General features: G+C 42.4%; 1 protein-coding gene across 2 annotated transcripts in view; it reads right to left on the bottom strand.

Annotated features, from left to right (window-relative positions):
- The window catches only part of SLC27A2 (solute carrier family 27 member 2), a 56,240-nt gene extending 40,289 nt beyond the window's left edge, over positions 1–15,951 (bottom strand). For both annotated transcript variants that reach the window (XM_059057925.2, XM_067030705.1), the window contains exon 1: positions 15,409–15,951. In XM_059057925.2, the coding sequence (XP_058913908.1) occupies positions 15,409–15,886 (478 nt within the window). In that variant the 5' untranslated portion in view covers positions 15,887–15,951. The remainder of the gene's footprint in view (positions 1–15,408) is intronic.
- Between the last annotated feature and the right edge of the window lie 4,138 nt (positions 15,952–20,089).

Genomic DNA, 20,089 nt, shown 5'->3' with positions numbered 1-20,089 from the left:
CCCTGCAAACTGGTTCATCTGTACTGTTTTTCTAGGTTCCACATATATGCGTTAATATACAATATTTGTTTTTCTCTTTCTGACTTACTTCATTCTGTATGACAGTCTCTAGATCCATCCACGTCTCAACAAATGACCCAATTCCATTCCTTTTTATGGCTGAGTAATATTCCATTGTATATATATACCACATTTTCTTTATCGAGTCATCTGTCAGTGGGCATTTAGGTAATTGCTTCCATGACCTGGCTATTGTAAATAGTGCTGCAATGAACATTGAGGTGCATGTGTCTTTTTGAATTGTGGTTTTCTCTGGGTATATGCCCAGTAGTGGGATTGCTGGATCATATAGTAATTCTATTTTTAGTTTTTTAAGGAACCTCCATACTGTTCTCCATAGTGGCTGTATCAGTTTACATTCCCACCAACAGTGCAAGAGGGTTCCCTTTTCTCCACACCCTCTCCAGCATTTGTTGTTTGCAGATTTTCTGATGAAGCCCATTCTTTTTTTTTTTTTTTAACATCTTTATTGGAGTATAATTGTTTTACAATAGTGTGTCAGTTTTCCCTCTACCACAAACTAAATCAGTTATACATACACACATGCTCCCACATCTCCTCCCTCTTGCATCACCCTCTCTCCCACCCTCCCTATCCCACCCCCGCAGGCGGTCACAAAGCACAGAGGTGATCTCCCTGTGCTATGCAGCAGCTTCCCACCAGCTATCTAATTTACATTTGATAGTGTATATATGTCCCTGCCACTCCCCCACTTCGTCACAGCCCACCCCTCCCCCTCCCCATATCCTCAAGTCCATGCTCGAGTAAGTCTGTGTTTTATTCCCGTCCTATCACTAATCTCTTCATGACATTTTTTTCCCTTAGAGTCCATATATATGAGTCAGCATACGGTATTTGTTTTTCTCCTTCTGACTTACTTCACTCTGTATGACAGACTCCAGGTCCATCCACCTCATTATAAATAACTCAGTTTCATTTCTTTTTATGGCTGAGTAATATTCCATTTTATATATGTGCCACATCTTCTCCATCCATTCATCTGTTGATGGACACCTAGGTTGTGATGAAGCCCATTCTAACTGGTGTGAGGTGATACCTCATTGTAGTTTTGATTTGCATTTCTCTTATAATTAGTGATGTTGAGCAGCTTTTCAGGTGCTTCTTGGCCATCTGTTTGTCTTCTTTGGAGAAATGTCTATTTACGTCTCTGCCCATTTTTTGATTGGGTTGTTTGTTTTTTTAATATTGAGCTGCATGAGCTGTTTATATATTTTGAAGATTAATCCTTTGTCCATTGATTCGTTTGCAAATATTTTCTCCCATTCTGAGGGTTGTCTTTTCATCTTGTTTATGGTTTCCTTTGCTGTGCAAAATCTTTTAAGTTTTATTAGGTCCCATTTTTTTATTTTTGTTTTTATTTCCATTACTCTAGGAGGTGGATCAAAAAAGATTTTGCTGTGATTTATTTCAAAGAGTGTTCTTCCTATGTTTTCCTCTAAGAGTTTTATAGTGTCCAGTCTTACATCTAGGTCTCGAATCCGTTTTGAGTTTATTTTTGTGTATAGTTTTAGGGAGTGCTCTAATTTCATTCTTTTACATGTAGCTGTCCAGTTCTCCCAGCACCACTTATTGAAGAGACTGTTTTTTCTCCATTGTATATCCTTGCCTCTTTTGTCATAGATTAGTTGACCATAGGTGCGTGAGTTTACCTCTGGGCTTTCTATCTTGTTCCATTGATCTATGTTTCTGTTTTTGTGCCAGTACCATATTGTCTTGATTACTGTAGCTTTGTAGAATAGTGTGAAGTCAGGGAGTCTGATTCCTCCAGCTCCGTTTTTTTTTTTTTTTTTTTCCCTCAAGACTGCTTTGGCTATTTGGGGTCTTTTGTGTCTCCATACAAATTTTAAGATTTTTTGTTCTAGTTCTGTAAAAAATGCCATTGGTAATTTGATAGGGATTGCATTCAATCTATAGATTGCTTTGGGTAGTATAGTCATTTTCACGATATCGATTCTTCCAATCCAAGAACATGGTATATCTCTCCATCTGTTGGTATCATATTTAATTTCTTCCATTAGTGTCTTATAGTTTTCTGTATACAGGTCTTTTGTTTCCCTAGGTAGGTTTATCCCTAGGTTTATTTAAAAAAATTTTTTTTTGTGGTATGTGGGCCTCTCACTGTTGTGGCCTCTCCTGTTGCAGAACACAGGCTTCAGACGTGCAGGCTCAGCGGCCATGGCTCACGGGCCCAGCCGCTCCGCGGCATGTGGGATCTTCCCAGACCAGGGCACGAACCCGTGTCCCCTGCATCGTCAGGAGGACTCTCAACCACTGCACCACCAGGGAAGCCCTTATCCCTAGGTATTTTATTCTTTTTGTTGCAGTGGTAAGTGGGAGTGTTTTCTTAATTTCTCTTTCAGATTTTTCATCATTAGTGTATAGGAATGCAAGAGATTTCTGTGCATTAATTTTGTATCCTGCAATTTTACCAAATTCATTGATTAGCTCTAGTAGTTTTCTGGTGGCATCTTTAGGATTCTCTATGTATAGTATCATGTCATCTGCAAACAATGACAGTTTTTACTTCTTCTTTTCCAATTTGTATTGCTTTTATTTCTTTTTCTTCTCTGATTGCTGTGGCTAGAACTTCCAAAACTAGGTTGAATAAGAGTGGTGAGAGTCAACATCCTTGTCTTGTTCCTGATCTTAGAGGAAATGCTTTCAGTTTTTCACCATTGAGAATGATGTTTGCTGTGGGTTTGTCGTAGATGGCCTTTATTATGTTGAGGTAGGTTCCCTCTATGTCCACTTTCTGGAGAGTTTTTATCATAAATAGGTGTTGAATTTGGTCAAAAGCTTTTTCTGCATCTATTGAGATGATCATATGGTTTTTATCCTTCAATTTGTTAATATGGTGTATCACATTGACTGATTTGCGTATATTGAAGAATGCTTGTATCCCTGGGATAAATCCCACTTGATCATGGTATATGATCCTTTTAATGTGTTGTTGGAATCTGCTTGCTAGTATTTTGTTGAGGATTTTTGCATCTATATTCATGAGTGATACTTGTCTATAATTTTCTTTTTTTGTAGTATCTTTGTCTGGTTTGGGTATCAGGGTGGTGGTGGCCTCATAGAATGAGTTTGAGAGCATTCCTTCTGTAATTTTTTGTCAGAGTTTGAGAAGGATGGGTGTTAGCTCTTCTCTAAATGTTTGATAGAATTCACATTTGAAGCCATCTGGTCCTGGACTTTTTGTTTGTTGGAAGATTTTAAATCACAGTTTCAATTTCCTTACTTGTGATTGGTCTCTTTATATTTTCTATTTCTTCCTGGTTCAGTCTTGGAAGGTTATACCTTTCTAAGAATTTGTCTATTTCTTCCAGGTTGTCCATTTCATTGACATAGAGTTGCTTGTAGTAGTCTCTTAGGATGCTTTGTATTTCTGTGGTGTCTGTTGTAACTCTCCTTTTTCATTTCTAATTTTATTGATTTGAGTTCTCTCTCTCTTTTTATTGATGAGTCTGGCTAATCATTTATCAATTTTGTTTATCTTCTTAAAGAACCAGCTTTGAGTTTTATTGATCTTTGCTATTGTTTTCTTTGTTTCTTTTTCATTTATTTCTGCTCTGATCTTTATGATTTCTTTTTTTCTGCTAACTTTGGGTTTTGTTTGTTCTTCTTTCTCTAGTTCCTTTAGGTGTAAGGTTAGAGTCTTTATTTGAGATTTTTTCTTGTTTCTTGAGGTAGGCTTGTATAGCTATAAACTTCCCTCTTTGAACTGCTTTTGCTGCATCCCATAGGTTTTGGATTGTCATGTTTTTGTTGTCATTTGTCTCTAGGTATTTTTTGATTTCCTCTTTCATTTCTTCAGTGATCTCTTGGCTATTTAGTAACGTATTGCTTAGCCTCCATGTGTTTGTGTTTTTTACGTTTTTTCCCCTGTAATTCATTTCTAATCTCATAGCGTTGTGGTCAGAAAAGATGCTTGATATGATTTCATTTTTCTTAAATTATTGAGGCTTGATTTGTGACCCAAATTGTGATCTATCTTGGAGAATGTTCATGCACAGTTGAGAAGGAAGTGTAATTTGCTGTTTTTGGATGGAATATCCTATAAATATCATTTAAATCTATCTGGTCTATTGTGTCATTTAAACCTTCTGTTTCCTTATTTATTTTCATTTTGGTTGATCTGCCCATGGGTGTAAGTGAGGTGTTAAAGTCCCCCACTGTTATTCTGTTACTGTCCATTTCCTCTTTTACATCTGTTAGCAGTTGCCTTATGTATTGAGGTGCTCCTATGTTGGATGCATATATATTTATAATTGTTATATTTTCTTCTTGGATTGATCCCTTGATCATAATGTAGTGTCCTTCCTTGTCCCTTGTAATATTCTTTATTTTCAAGTCTATTTTACCTGATATGAGTATTGTTGCTCCAGCTTTCTTTTGATTTCCTTTTGCATGGAATATCATTTTCCATCCTCTCACTTTCAGTCTGTATGTGTCCCTAGGTCTGAAGTGGTTCTCTTGTAGACAGGATATATATGGGTCTTGTTTTTGTATCCATTCAGCAAGCCTGTGTCTTTTGGTTGCATCAGTTATTCCATTCACGTTTAAGGTAATTATCGATATGTAAGTTCCTGTGACCATTTTCCTAATTGTTTTGGGTTTGTTTTTGTAGGTCCTTTTCTTCTCTTGTGTTTCCCACTTACAGAAGTTCCTTTATCATTTGTTGTAGAGCTGGTTTGGTGGTGCTGAATTCTCTTTGCTTTTGCTTGTCTGTAAAGCTTTTGATTTCTCCATTGAATCTGAATGAGATCCTTGCCAGGTAGAGTAATCTTGTTTGTAGGTTCTTCCCTTTCATCACTTTAATTATATCATGCCACTCCCTTCTGGCTTGTAGAGTTTCTGCTGAGACATCAGCTGTTAACCTTATGGGAGTTCCCTTGTATGTTATTTGTTATTTTTTCTTTGCTGCTTTCAATAATTTTTCTTTGTATTTAATTTTTGCCAATTTGATTACTATGTGTCTTGGTGTGTTTCTCCTTGGGTTTGTCCTGTATGGGACTCAATGTGCTTCCTGCACTTGGGTGGCTATTTCCTTTCCCATGTTAGGGAAGTTTTCGACTATAATCTCTGAAAATATTTTCTCTGGTCCTTTCTCCTTCTGGGACCCCTATAATGTGAATGTTGTTGCGTTTAATGTTGTCCAAGAGGTCTCTTAGGCTGTCTAATTTCTTTTCATTCTTTTTTCTTTATTCTGTTCTGCAGCAGTGAATTCCACCATTCTGTCTTCCAGGTCACTTATCCATTCTTCTGCCTCAGTTATCCTGCTATTGATTCCTTCTAGTGTAGTTTTCATTTTGGTTATTGTATTGTTCATATCTGTTTGTTTGTTCTTTAATTCTTCTAGGTCTTTTTTAAACATTTCTTGCATCTTTTTGATCTTTGCATCCATTCTTTTTCCGAGGTCCTGGATCATCTTCACTATCATTATTCTAAATTCTTTTTCTGGAAGGTTGCCTATCTGTACTTCATTTAGTTGTTTTTCTGGGGTTTTATCTTGTTCCTTCATCTGGTACACAGCCCTCTGCCTTTTCATCTTGTCTGTCTTTCTGTGAATGTGGTTTTTGTCCCACAGGCTGCAGGATTTTCCACCTACCTTCATTTAGAGTTCAAAAGTTCTGGAAGCTGGAAGTCCAATATCAGGGTACCACAGGGGTCAGGTTCAGGTGAGAGCTCTCTTCCTTGTGTACAGATAAGCATCTTCTTGCTGTGTCCTCACATGGTGGAGAGAGTGGCAGGTGGATTCTTAACCACTGCACCACCAAGGAAGTCCCTGCGTCAATTTATTTTCAAGCTCCGTCAGATCAGCTTCTCCCTTTTGTTGCTCTTCTCTCCTCTTTTAACTCTTGTCTCCTCTTGTATTTTGACTGCTCTGTAATTCTTCAGTATTTTGAGAAGATCATCAAAAATATTACTATTGTAAAAACAGTAAGTGGAGTGCTAATGTCCCTTGCCAGTGCCTTGGTTCAGACCCTCATTATTTCCTAGCTAGATAACTGCAGTAGCCTCCTGACTGATCTCCTTGCCTCTAACCTCTCCCTGCTTGCAATATCAGTGACACCACTCCCCAACTTCTTGTTCCTGCCCTGTTTAAAATCCTTCAATGGCCTCCTTTGTGACAGAAGCCACTCACTATGCAGTGTGTGAGGTCCTGAGGTCCTTCACAGTTTATGCCCCCCTCCCTGACTTTTCTGATGTCATCTCCTTCTATCTACCTCTTGTCCCCTTTCCTCTAACCACACTGATCTATGTGAAGTGAGTGTACCCATAATTCTCACATCTTACTATCTTTGTCCAGGTGTTTTCATCTGCCTGGAATGTCCTCTGGTCCCCAGTCACTGAGAAAACTCCAACTCATCCTTCAAGACTCAGCCTCATTGCACTTAGCTCTATGGCCCTCCCACAGGAGCTTGCATATACTTCTATCACATGTGTTTAGTATGTAGTGTGACACGCTTCAGTTCTTTTTCTCCTCTATTTGACAGTGAAAAATTTGAGGTTAAGGGATTATAACATAATCATCTTGGCAACCCCTCCCCCACTAGATAAGTTCCCAATAAATGTTTACAGTTGAAAGAATCTGCACAAAGTATTGTATTAGTCAATGTGGAAGAGACAGAGGAATAAGCTAAAGCTGTTGATTTTAAAGGATTTAGATATTGCAATACTGTGAGTTGATAAACCTCTAATAAAATAAAATGCAAAATTAAATCATTTTTGTGATAGAGGTATGCCTTGCATACAAGTAAGGGACTACAAAAGTAAATTAAAAACAAAACTTCTATTGCTACTTAAAGAATTAAGAAATCTTTCTCCCTCTCTCCCTTCACCTGAGACTGAGGCTACTTAGTTAAATAGTGTGTTCATAAGTTACCTGGATTATTTCTCACTCCTTTCCTCTCTCTTTCCCAACATTTATTCAACATCTATTAAAAGACTGTTCCCTGTGTGCATGGTTCTAAGCACTGGATACAGCAGTGAGTAAACCAGATACTGTCCCTGTTTACATAGAGCCCAGGTCTAGTGGGGGAAGAAGTAGAAAAAGAAATAATCCATTAAAATAAGGTGTCATAGGTGTCACAGGAGGGGAGGGAGGTAGTGTTTTGGAAGCATAGGGGAAGGGCACAAAGACAGCCCAGAGGAAGTGTTATCTAAACTGAGACCTGAAGGGTGAGCAGGAGTTGACAAGATGAAGATCCACTGAGATCGACTGAGCCTGTTTGTAGCTGAGGGGACAGCTTATGCAAAGACCCAGATGCAAATAGCATGGTGCCAAAGTAGCTAAAAGAGGATAAAGCTGACTGGAGTGTAGAATGGGAGGGAAAGAAGGTTGGGAGAAGAAACTGGGATGTAGGTTGGGACCAGGTTCCTGGCTTAGGTCAGGTAAATGGGTTGGAGGGGCAAGACCAGAGGTAGGGAGACCATTTGGTAGAGCAAGCTTATTTGCATTTTAAAGATGTTTGGGAGGTAGAATAGACTAGATTTGGTAACACTCTTGATGAGAGAATAATTATAGGTCAAAAGGGACTTTATATTTTTCTGTAATTTTTTAAAAGAAAATTTACTCAGGCATTAGTGATATATCAAAAATTAATAATAGTAATAATAAAAGTAAAAGGAGATGTAGTTAAGCAGGTATCACGCTTGATGACAGTTCAAGCATTTTGGCAAATTGTATCCTCTACTTCCCTCATGTTCCTACCTGGCCTTCTACAGGCTTTTGGTTTGTGAGCCCTGACCTTTCATAGAGGTCAGCTTATGTGAAGGAAAGGCCATTGCCCCTGCCCAACACAATTTCCCTACATGGCCTCTGGGCTGTTGGTGCAGAATTTGCATTTGGACATTGACTTGAGGTTCCAGTGGCTTGCCAGCCATGTCAGGGCATACCTCATATGTCCTGTGGTACCAACCTTTCTTCCCTTAAACTAAAGATGTTAATATTTATATAGACATATCTGTACACACACATATAAACTGAAATTTGAAGGGAAATTCTGGATGTGAATGCAACTTATTAACTATGTATTTGATAGTTAGTGTCTTTTCTAAACATGATTGGGCCCCATGTTTTCTGCTTCACATGTGTATATTTTTTGTAATTCTTACTGTAAAGTCTGCTTACTTAAGATAAAATTGGCAATCAACAGGGACATGTAAGATCAAATAAATCTACTTGTCGCAGGTTGAGCTCCCTGGGACTCTGAGATTTGTGTGTAGGAGTGCTCTCGGGAATGACACCTGTGGGGTTGCATGGGAAGTAGATTGGATAAAGGGAGAGATTACACTGTGACGCAGTCACACAGTGGACTCCTTCAATTGATCCTACAGGGACTCTGGGCCCAGGATGGCCCTTCAGGTTGTCCCAAATGAAGTGAAGTGGATTCTACCTCCGTGCCTGCCCACCAACCAGTCATTGGATGCAGATTAGGAGTGGTAGTGCTTGACCTTGAGCAAAGCAGCTTTCTTCAACCAAGGGCAAGCAAAGGCTCTTAGCTGACAGCTGTCAGCTACCAATGCTTTCAGCAGCTGAGGAATGAGTGGGCAGCATATCACAGCATCCACCACAACTTTCATCCTTAGTGATAAAAGATTTACAAATTTCATTTGTGGAGAACAATTTGTATAGTAGCTTTAGATACATCACCTTGAATAATTTTCACAATGACCCTGTGTTAGATGATGGTAACCCTGTTTTTACAAATGAGGACAGAAGCTCAGTGAGTCTATGTATGGAAGGTTATATACAAAATGAAAAGAATTATACCAGGCTTCTAGGAGTCCCACCTCATTGTACTAGACATTCAAGTTCAAGTTTTGGTAAAGTGCCTTGATTTTTCGTAAGACACTCTCTACTTGACATGCTCAGTGCTGGTTAAAGCATGTGGATCTGCCTTTACGTAGTAATATGGATAATCTCTCATTCATTTTTTGATGAAGAGCATAACCTTAAGCTTTATGAAAAGTAGGATTCAAGGAAAGTTGCCTAAAGGGTGCAGAGTGGATCTGTCACTTCTTCATTAGTCTAGGCTGAAATTATGGATGGAAATAGAACCTCAGAGAAAGCAGTACACCTTTGGATGATGGAAAATCGACTGATTATGAAATCACTGCTCCCCCTTAAAATTCATTTTGTTAAAAAGAAAAGAAAGGGCTTCCCTGGTGGCACAGTGGTTGAGAGTCCGCCTGCTGATGCAGGGGACACGGGTTCGTGCCCCGGTTCAGGAAGATCCCACATGCCGCGGAGCGGCTGGGCCCGTGAGCCATGGCTGCGGAGCCTGCGCGTCCGGAGCCCGGAGAGGCCACAACAGTGAGAGGCCTGCGTACCGCACACACACACACAAAAAAATATCAGGGTAGCATAGGAATTTTCCTCCCTCACCCATAACCTTTTTTTTTTTTAAGAAGGGGAAGAAGAGAAATTTCTGAGTACACAGGCCCATTCCTAGAAAGCAGGGGGAGAGGGCAGGTGGTGAGCTGAATCAGTCTTCATCATCAAAGTGGCAAGATGCTACTGGCTAAACCTGCTGCTTTTTAATAGGAAAAGCATTCAATCTAGCAGCTTGTTCTGCTACTAGATTGCCTCACTGAATGGATAACTGACCAAGTTAGTTAAATAAAACACCCCAGGAATGTTTACTAATAAAGTAAGATCTGAAAAGGAGACAATGAAAGGAAATGGGTTTTGATTAGAATTTCAGGAAGATGTGAAATTGTTGGTGGATGAACAAATCAGAATTGAAGACTTATCTTTTCTTCACTCAGAAAGGCAACTGAAGCAAACTGGTTCTAACACAGCTCTTAGAGACTGAAAATAGTTTTAAAAATACAATTTGTAACTGTGATTTTGCATTTCTATCCCTGGCAGGTTGGAATTATAGTAATTAATAACCTAGTGTCTAGTCTTTTCCTCAACAAGATGCGCTAGAACACCCTTCAAATAGACGCATGCATACCCTCCTCTTCCCCACAAAATAAATCACCCTGAGGTCAGAAAGATGGTTAATCAAGGTTAAGTCCCACTAGGAGTAAGCAGATTTTTAACAGGGAGATACATACTCATCTCATATTTATATAATTATATAATTTCTTAATATTATTTTTCATTTCTCTCAGTTAAAGTGTCTTGCATTCTAAATAGCCCTGGAACCAAGGGTAACGGCTCGTCATGAGGTTACCAGGTCATTCCAGGCCTTACATAATTATAATCATTTGATATCCATAAGCAAGCAAGTCACCTGTCTACTAGTTGTGTTCTTTGCTATTTCTCAGAGGCTGTGGGAGGGTCCTTTTCAAACACTGGCCGATTATACTCCTTATGGAGAGTAATTCAAACGCTATACTTCTTCGGATTCAATAACATTAACAGCTGATTCAGAGTTAATTTTGACTTTACCTCTTCACTCCCTTCTTGTTTCTAAACAAGAAAATAAACTGATAAGCATTCCCAAATATGCCAGCAAAGTGCTTCTTTGTTTTTGAATGGAGATGTACAACCATCCCCCTTGCCACCTTTAGTTATGAGCAGGGCAAGAAGAAAAATTTTAGAGAACATCTTTAAGCTAGCTCTCTCTTCAGAGCTTGGGTTACTTGGCTGGGATCCTAGCTCTTGAATATACTCCTCATTTGATGTCTGGGTTTCTGTCCTCTACCATCCTAGACACAGACTTTCCCCAGCCCATCCTGTGCTCACCACCAGCTCCCTCTCTGGCAATGAGTCCCAGAGAGAGCACCTCTCTCTTGTAGCCCTCTGCCAGAAGTAAACTGGGAGGTAAAAGAAGTCTGTGGTAAGGAGCGGCTGGGCCTGGGGGAGATTGGGTCTAAATGGATTTTCTCAGATTAGGATATATTTTATTTTTTTAACATCATTTTTCATGCCATCATGCCCATCCCTATAGTTCTTAGACTTTGGAGAAGAAAGCCTGTTACAGCCAACCAAAATGATGGAACTCATTAATGCCACAAACATTTACTTACTAGGGCATTATTCAAAGATATATGAGAAAACTGTAAGCCATTGAGACAAACTGCATTGAAACAACACGTCTAAGTTACTCCTTAGGCAGCCCAGAAAGAGGAATGGAGACAGGATATCTGTATGCCCTGATCCTTGAATAAGTTTGCACTAGAAAATTATCTCATTGCATGGAAGTGAGGCCACTGCTGTTGGCCATTCCTTGGGTTCTCTGAGTCCCTATTTTCTCTATAGTAGGGTCTCTTCAGTAAACAGCTTAAAAATGACTATTATTTAAGTCCAGCCTGCTGTTGTCCTTACATAGTAAAACTCTTTAATGAAGCATCTTACTGGTGTTGGGGACCTGATGAAAACTGCCTCTGGGCTCCTCTTGCCTAGAATTCCCCCTCTACAGGTATACTTGCCCAGCTCTGTTGTCAGTGTCCCCAAGAAGCCTTCACCCTCTGCTCTTTTTCCTCCACAGCACTTGGTAGCTCTCCCAGCATACTTATCACATTCTCCTGGGCATCACAATCATTTGTGTATATTTGGCTTAGTTCTTCTACTGGACTGTAAGATCCTTGAACTAATTCAGCTTCTCTCCCCATCCCACCATGGCAACTAGCTTGTACCTTGAGGGGACTCTCTAAATATTTTTTCTTTCTTTCTTTCTTTTTTTTTTTTGCGGTTCGCGGGCCTCTCACTGTTGTGGCCTCTCCCCTTGTGGAGCACAGGCTCCAGACGCGCAGGCTCAGCGGCCATGGCTCACGGGCCCAGCCGCTCCGCGGCATGTGGGATCTTCCCGGACCGGGGCACGAACCCGTGTCCCCTGCATCGGCAGGCGGACTCTCAACCACTGCGCCACCAGGGAAGTCCTAAATATTTCTTGATGTGATATAGCAATTGTGCCATCTGCTTTTCTCCATCATCTAACCTCAAAAGTTTGTTTGATGAGAGTTCTCCTTGGTCCTGACACTAGTTTTAGAATGTTCTCTTGTTTTGGAACTTTCAATGATGCAAAACTTTTGAAAGCTATTGGAAGCATTTTATCTTACCACATTGTTTAAAGGAGGTCCAATTTTATTTTTCACAACCCTGCAAAACCAGGTCAAAGATAATCTGGAATATTTTATAACCTCTCTGGATCTCAGTCTTGAAAGACATAGTATCTTTGTTACTAAAGCCTTGTACAAGAGTAGTGCCAACACTGGGGGAGCTGTGCATGATTATGTTGAGCTGTGCAATGCAGACCTGGCCAGTGAGCTGATGAATAAGTTATTCTTTCCAGTAGAAGAGCTAGCTTAGCGACAATCTTGATGCTAGCATAAATGGAAGCAAAGCAAACTTAGTATTTTGGGGGCCCTTTTGGGTGTTAAATTTTTTTTTTTACAAAACATCCTACGTTGTATGAAATTAAATATGGCTTGCTGTTTTACCCATATTCTATGTTTGGGAACTTGCTTGAAAAACTACTGGCCCAACCAATTGGTTTCTATCAACTACAACGTTATGTGTGTTTCAATAGCTGAAGGCAATTTTTCCATGTGATTACATACATCATACCCTTCTATGGAGAGGGATCCTGAAATGTACCACAGAGAGAAAATTATATTTTCTGGGAGTTGGGTGGTTCTGTTTAATTCAAGGAAGTGTTTGTGAGTCTTCGGCTTTCTCTAAGTATAGTAAGTTCTGATGAAAAACTGGGTACTGAAATGCTTGATAAGGTTGAGCCCTGTTAAACTTTGTGAAGAGTCCCCCAAATTCATGATAAGTGGATCAATCTTCATGATAAATACCACTGTGCTGGTCCTTTACCTACACTCCAGAATTTGACAGATAAGCTGAAACTCAAGAGCTCTTACTAGCCCATGAGCCCTGAGGCTGAAATTCGAAGTAAAGAATCCAACCCTGTTGAACTGTCACCCCTCCAACATTTCTAAATCTTTTCATCTTTCTGTACCATGTTCAGATGGTGTAATAGAATATAAAAAGTGTCCTAGAAGTGAGAAGAAAATTGGGTTCTGTCCCCAGCTCTCTCTGACCCTAGGGAATTGATACCACCCCTCTGGGCCTTTGTTCGTTCAACTATTGAACGAGTGGGAACTAGACTGATTGTTTCTCAAAGCCTAGTCCTTAGATGATTTGCTTCAAAATCATCTAGGGGTGGCATGGGGCTTGCTATAAAAATACACTTTCCTGGGCCCCACTACAGTCCTGCTGAATCAGTGTTTTGGGGGGATGAGGCTCAGGAATCTTTTTTTTTTTTTTAAATAAGCTTCCCAGGTGATTCTTACACTCATTAAAGTGACTCTTCTAAACTTTTTATTGCAGTATAACACACTCATTAAGAGTTGGAGGATTATAACATTAGAATATCTCTAAGATTCTTTCCAACTTTAAAGAATTCTAAGAATCAGTCCATTCAACACATTTACGCATGGGCACATTTATTAACAAGCATGCAACTTTGGACTCTGTTACTCCCTTTGCAGGAACCGTTTCAGATCAGAGTGTAATTCTGCATGCTGTGTAATGGTCTCTCAGTGATTTGGAAAAACAGAATGTTTTTCAAATGTGTGGCCTCTCTCAAAGGTCAGTTTACTGTAGAGAGTGCTGTAGGTCCACTGGAAAGTCTGTTCAAATTTTATCTGAATGTCAGAATTTCGTTATACTTTCCATGTACACTGACCAAAGCATAATACTCAATGACAGAAGACTGTTGCCTGGGCGGGAAAGGAGATATCTGGCTGTATTTCTGATTTGATTACAGAACCAAACTCTATTATAGTCATTTAAATCCAAGCTTCTTTGTCAATAAAACTCCCAGTCTTTGACCTCCCTCACAGAGGGCCTGGGATAATATGCAGGGAAAAAGTATTTAAATCCCTCCTGAAGTGGTACACAGTTCACTGTGCTATAACATTCCTCTGAATCAACTGGTAAAGTAATAGGTTTAAGAGAGTCTTCCAGTTACTAAATAGTGAAGTTGTCTCTTTTCCCAGGCAACTAGAAATTGTTGGGAATTTTCTAGGAAAAGCCATCCCCTTCAAATAATGTGGCTGCCTTTAAAATTATTCCCCTGCTTTTAAACTTTTATACAAAGCCTTCATTTTTTTTGATTATTTATTTTATGCCCTATGAAACAGGTGTGTAAGCTTCCTGGTTTCCCACAAGTGAATAGACATCTCATCTTTGTGTGATACTAGGCGACTCCTTAGCTTGCTTCAGTTTCCTCAGCTATGAAACGAAGAGGTAGAGCACATGGATGCTTAGCCTCTTCCAGCTCTAACACTTTCCATTCGTGTAGAGGAAGGTAGCATAACGTAGGGAAAGTCATGGGCTTTGAAACTGGACAGACTTAGGTCGGAATTTTAAGTTTCCTCAGTTGTATGGCAGGGGGTAATGATATGTTAGTTCTCAGGGTAAGAAAAGCATAGGGCTTGGCACAGAAAGACATTCCAGAAAGGTGAGGCTTCCTGGCTCCCTATTCCTCCATGGCTTTTAGTCTGCACCTGGTTAGGCCTCCTCTTGCTGATAGAGTGAGAAGCAACCCCCTGGTTCTTATTCAAATGCAGGGACAAGATTTCTGGGAAGGGAAACCCAGCAGTCCTGGGGGTGACAGGCTCTTGGTTTCTTCCTGAACTGGTGACCACTGGGGCATGAAGTTACCATTTCGGGTCTGGTTGAAATGTGGCAGGAGGTAACTACAGAACCAAAGGTCACTGTTGCTATAGATGTAATGGGGGCTCACCAGAGCCCGCAGCAGGTAACCACAGTCTTCTCTCTGCCGTGAGAATCCAGGGAGGCTAACAGTATTTGAGAGTTGGAAGCAGACTTGAAGGCCATTAGAGAGGAGGAAACCAAGATACAGGGAAGGAAAGTGACTTTCCCATGATCACACAGCCAATCAAGCAGCAGAGGTGAGAACAGTCTCTCTGGATCCTCCAGAATTCACACTCATGACCCTCTGCATTTCAATGCAGATGTTGTTAGCACTGGTTAAGAGCTTGGATTCTGGATGTAGATAGATCTGGTTAACCTCCCTCCTCCTCTCAATTCTGTGATCTGGGGCATAAGGCTCCACATCTCTGGCCTGAGCGGTCTCAACTATAGTCAACCCTACCCCTGTGAACATTCACAGCAACACTGTATGTGTAGTGCTTAACAAAGGGTCTGGCACAGTCAGCTTCCACGACAGAAGGAGCATTAACTGGCGTTTTGAGGAAGGGTTGCCATCCCCTCCCTCTACACCTCCAGTTCCGAGCCGAACCCCCCCTTTCCTAACCCCTACGCCGCCACGCTGCAGCGGGCTCGTCAAGGCGCGGAGCCCGGTGCCAGGGCGTGGCGGTCCCCAGGCTCACCTGGCGAGGCCAGGAGCACCTTCGCCCCGCAGCACTGGAAGCAGTGCAGCAGGGACTTGCCGCGGATGTTACAGTTGAGGCACGCCATGGCACAGCCCAGCTTGGCCAGCCCCAGCCACAGCCATACGTAGGCCGGTTCGTTGCCCAGGAATATCGCCACGCACTCTCCCTGCCGGAGGCCGAGGCGGTCGCGCAGCGCCCTCGCCACTTGGTTGCTGCGTCGGTCCACCTGCACGTAGGTGAGCGTCTGGTCGCGGAAGAGCAGGAACGGCTTGTGCGGGCTCTGGTGTGCTCTCTCCAGAAAGGCGTGGAGGATGGTGCGCACCGGCCGGCGCTGCCCATAGCTGTGCACCTGCCGGGCCCTCCTGGCGAACTGCAGGAAGTAGCTCACGTCCTGGAAGAAGTAGGGGGAGCAGAGGTTCACCAGCAGCGGCAGGAGCAGCACCCCCGCCAGGACCGCGTAGATGACAGGCAGCATGACGGCGGCCGGGCCCCCTAGTCCCTCGAGGGCAGAGGGCGCACTTCGGGCGTGCAGCGCAGCGGCGGGGCGGGCTCCGGGTGGACGACTGGCGGGCGGCGCAGGGACGCTCGGCGAGGCGGGGGCGACGGCGGAGCGCCTGGGCTGCTGGCACCGTTGCGTGCTCTCGGGCAGGTGGAGCTGGGCTGCCCGTGTTTTGGGGCGCGACCGGCCGGCTGAGCCCGCCCCCTCGTCGGGGTGCAGCCACCTGCGCGCCAGGCCCGCCCCTGCGGTCCTCCCAAGGCAGGGAAGGCGGCTCCCCGGCTCACTGGGGCCTCGGCCTCCTCTCCGCCCGAGTCTGGAGGTCTGGGGGCAAGGCTGGACTCCCCCGGTGGTGTGATCTTATCAAAATGGTGACCATAAGACACCTTAGAAGACGTTGAGAAGATTAGAGGAGATAATGCAGGCGCAGAGCTAGTGTTATTTATTGCTGCTCGAATAGAGTGCCTTACAGAGACGACAGATTATTATTATCAATAGAGAACCTGCTAAGTGGGAGACAGTCCTATGGTTTATTAGTAGCGAGCACCAGGTGCCACTGCCAAATCAGAATTCCATCTCTCCTTCCTGGTCCTGGGGGCATTCCGCCTACCCTCTGTTTCTCACATTTGCTTTCCGACACCCCGCGCCCCGCCGGACCCCGCCCAACCCCCAGGCTAATTGCCAGGCGGGCTCTTGTGACAGAGAATTCAGGGGTGAACAAAAGCGCCTACGGTTGCCTCCTGCCGCTCGTCCCAGCCCCTGGGCAGTGAGTGAGAATGGGTCGCTCCAATCAGAGCCGTCCCTTCGGCCCAGCTAGCCCAGATTAAGCTTGAGGTAGCGCCACACTGCCACAGGAAACCAAGTTCCGGTGAGGTTTTGATTAGTTATAATACGTTGTTCTTTAAGTGATCTCCCCTTCCCTCCTCCTTGTATGCTGAAAATTCTCAAGTATTGTCAGTCCAGTTCAATTCAATTTACTAAGTGGCTCCGTGAGAAACTAGCACAACACAGAGGAAATTAAGTAAAAGTTATTGGCATTTCTCAGAAGGCATTTCTTTTTTTTTAAAAAATACATCTTTATTGGAGTATAATTGCTTTACAACGGTGTGTTAGTTTTTGCTCTATAACAAAGTGAATCAGCTATACATACACATATATCCCCATATCTCTTCCCTCTTGCGTCTCCCTCCCACCCTCCCTATCCCACCCCTCTAGGTGGTCACAAAGCACGGAGCTGATCTCCCTGTGCTATGCAGCAGCTTCCCACTAGCTAGCTATTTTACATTTGGTAGTGTATGTATGTCAGTGCTACTCTCTCACTACATCCCAGCCTTCCCTTTTGCCCCTGTGTCCTCAAGTTGGTTCAGAAGCCATTTCTTTTAGGGTGATCCTTTCTTTTAATTTCCCTTAGTGCTGCTTCTATACAGAGTGAATACTGGCTGCTTGTTACAGAGGAGGGTCAGGATTTAAGTAAAGCAGCGATTTACTCTCTTCCTCCTCTGTCTTCCTGCATTCATCCGTTTTATTCTTATGAGACAGCCACAAGTAATGAATACTTACCCCTGCCAGAAACTCTGCTAGGGGCTTCCCTGTATGATATTTTTGGAGCTTCACAGTCATCTAAAGATGGCACTTTCGTGCTCGTTTATAGACAGGAAAGGGACGCTGAGAGAGGTGAATTAAGACAGCTAGTAAGTGATGCATGGAATTTTGGAATTGGTATCTTTTTGTTCTCAGGCCCACTCTTTTTTTTTTTTTTTTTTTTTTTTTTTTTTTTTTTTTTTAGCGGTATGCGGGCTTCTCACTGTTGTGGCCTCTCCCGTTGCGGAGCACAGGCTCCGGACGCGCAGGCCCAGCGGCCATGGCTCACGGGCTTAGTTGCTCCGCGGCATGTGGGATCTTCCCGGACCAGGGCACGAACCCGTGTCTCCTGCATCGGCAGGCGGATTCTCAACCACTGCGCCACCAGGGAAGCCCTCAGGCCCACTCTTTAGTGTAGCAATATGTTATTCTGTTCTCCTATTCTGTGGGTTTCTATCCATGTTTTCTTTTTCCTTTAGCAATTTTATTTTTTTTCCACCTTTCACAATCTCCCCTTCCCCCATTTTTTAATCTCCCTCTTTTTATCCTTGGGACCTGCTCTAGCAACGCTTTCCCTTTTCCTGACTCTTTCATGGCTAATCCAGCTACTATCTAATGACTGGTTGCATCATTGCCCTGGGGAAGAGCCAGAGGCCTTGGTTATCCCTGAGGAGAAGGCTGTAGTGTAAAAGTAGAGGTCAGGACAGAAGCCATTCTGTAGTGCACCTCTTTCTTTATGGTGAAGCTAGAGCCAGCCCTCCTTTTCCATCCCAAAGCCACCTGGTCCCTTCATGACTAATCACTTCAGTGTAGCCTCCTAGACCTCTCTTGTGTTGTTCTTAAGCAGCTACTCTTTCCCCAGAATCCTTGATTGCCACAAATGCCCACTTTCTCCTCTCTTACTCTGAGGATCACTTTAGCCTTGTGCATCCACAGTTTTTCAGCTGCAACTGAAAGAGGACAACACCCACACTGGTTTAAGCAGACACAGGAGTTTGAGAATCAGAGTCCGGGGGTGGAATAGGCTTCAGGTAAGCCAGTTTCCCTTTCTCCATATCTCTGCTCCACCTCCTCTGTTCTCAGGCTGGTTCTCCCCTCATGGTCCAAAAATGGCTGCCAAGCCCTTAGGGGTACCTGCTTCCAGTGTCGACTTCAGACAGAAATGTAAGATTCTTTTCTGTAGGAGAAAAAAAAAAAAAAGAAAGGAAAGAAAAAAGAAGAAAGAAAGCTCTTACTGGGTTATGTGCCTGTCTTGGTGGGCTGGGGGGAGAGAAATGCTGATTGGTTTAAGCCACTCAGGGCTCACCCATGGAGCTGGGGGTACAGTCAATCCCACCTACACCATGCTGTGGAAAAATCAGGGTCTTATTAAAGAGGAAGTGGGGAGAAGAAATGAATTTGGGGAAACAATTAGCTGATGTTTGTTATATATATCTTGGAACTCTTTTTTCCCAATGATTCTAGCTTCCAGCCTGGGTTCCACTTTGTGCTCTACCACCAGCCTAACGGTCTTCGTGGAATTTTTGCTATCATCATCTCTCCAATGCTCAGTTATCTTCAGTGACCCTCTCATTGTTTCCCATCCTCTTCCACTCATGGAGTCTATAGACAATTGTCATATTTGTACAGCATACTAGAATGCATCTGGGCTGGAGCTGATCAGATGCCCTGGGTCCTGCCTGGCTCCCTTGAGGAGGGAGAAGATTGGTAGCTTGGCACATTGGTTACCCATTCTAGAAACATCTGCTGGGAAGCTCTGGTTTATAAAATGAAGTTCAAACTTTAATTTCTGGCTCTTCTGATGCTGACTTGAACTTTCACTGCAGTCAGTTAACAAATATTTATTGAGTTTCTACTATGAACCGAACATCATGAGGCACTTAAGTATTTGAAAACGGATCAGAACTTAATTGCAACTACTCCTTTTCAAGAACACTTTGTTTTGAAGAGTCTGATCTCCACCCTCCTAAAAATGCCCTGCATATTCATCTTTGTATGACTTTGTTCTTGCCTATTTCCACCCCTGAACTCTCCACCCCTCTAAATCCCAACTCTTTAAGGCAGTGGTTCACAGATTTCTGGTTTTCTCAGTCCAGTAGCATTTCAAAATAAAGTACCAACTTAAAAAAATTTCAAGTAAAATTAGCTGCCCCTAGCCAACTGCAGTCTGTTTTTATTACTATTTCATAAAAGAATGACATTTTTAGCATTAAAAAGGAAAGTATAATATCTTTTATATGTGGAATCTAAAAAAATGGTGCAAATGAACTTATTTATAAAACAGAAATAGAGTCACAGATGTAGAAAACAAACTTACGGTTACCGGGGAGGAGGGGCGGAGGATAAGTTGGGAGACTGGGACTGACATATACACATGTACATATATAAAATAGATAACCAATAAGGACCTACTGTATAACACAGGGAACTCGTCTCAATACTCTGTAATGACCTATAGGGGAAAAGAATCTAAAAAAAGAGTGGATGTATGTATATGTATAACTGATTCACTTTGTACACCTGAAACTGACACAACATTGTAAATCAACTATATTCCAATAAAAATTATAAAAAGGAAAGTATAACTGAACCATACACTTA

The sequence above is a fragment of the Kogia breviceps genome, chromosome 3 (genome assembly GCF_026419965.1).
Source record: "Kogia breviceps isolate mKogBre1 chromosome 3, mKogBre1 haplotype 1, whole genome shotgun sequence".
Lineage (NCBI taxonomy): Eukaryota > Metazoa > Chordata > Mammalia > Artiodactyla > Physeteridae > Kogia > Kogia breviceps.
Note: the sequence above shows the minus strand (reverse complement) of the source record. Positions and strands in the feature narration are given on the sequence as shown.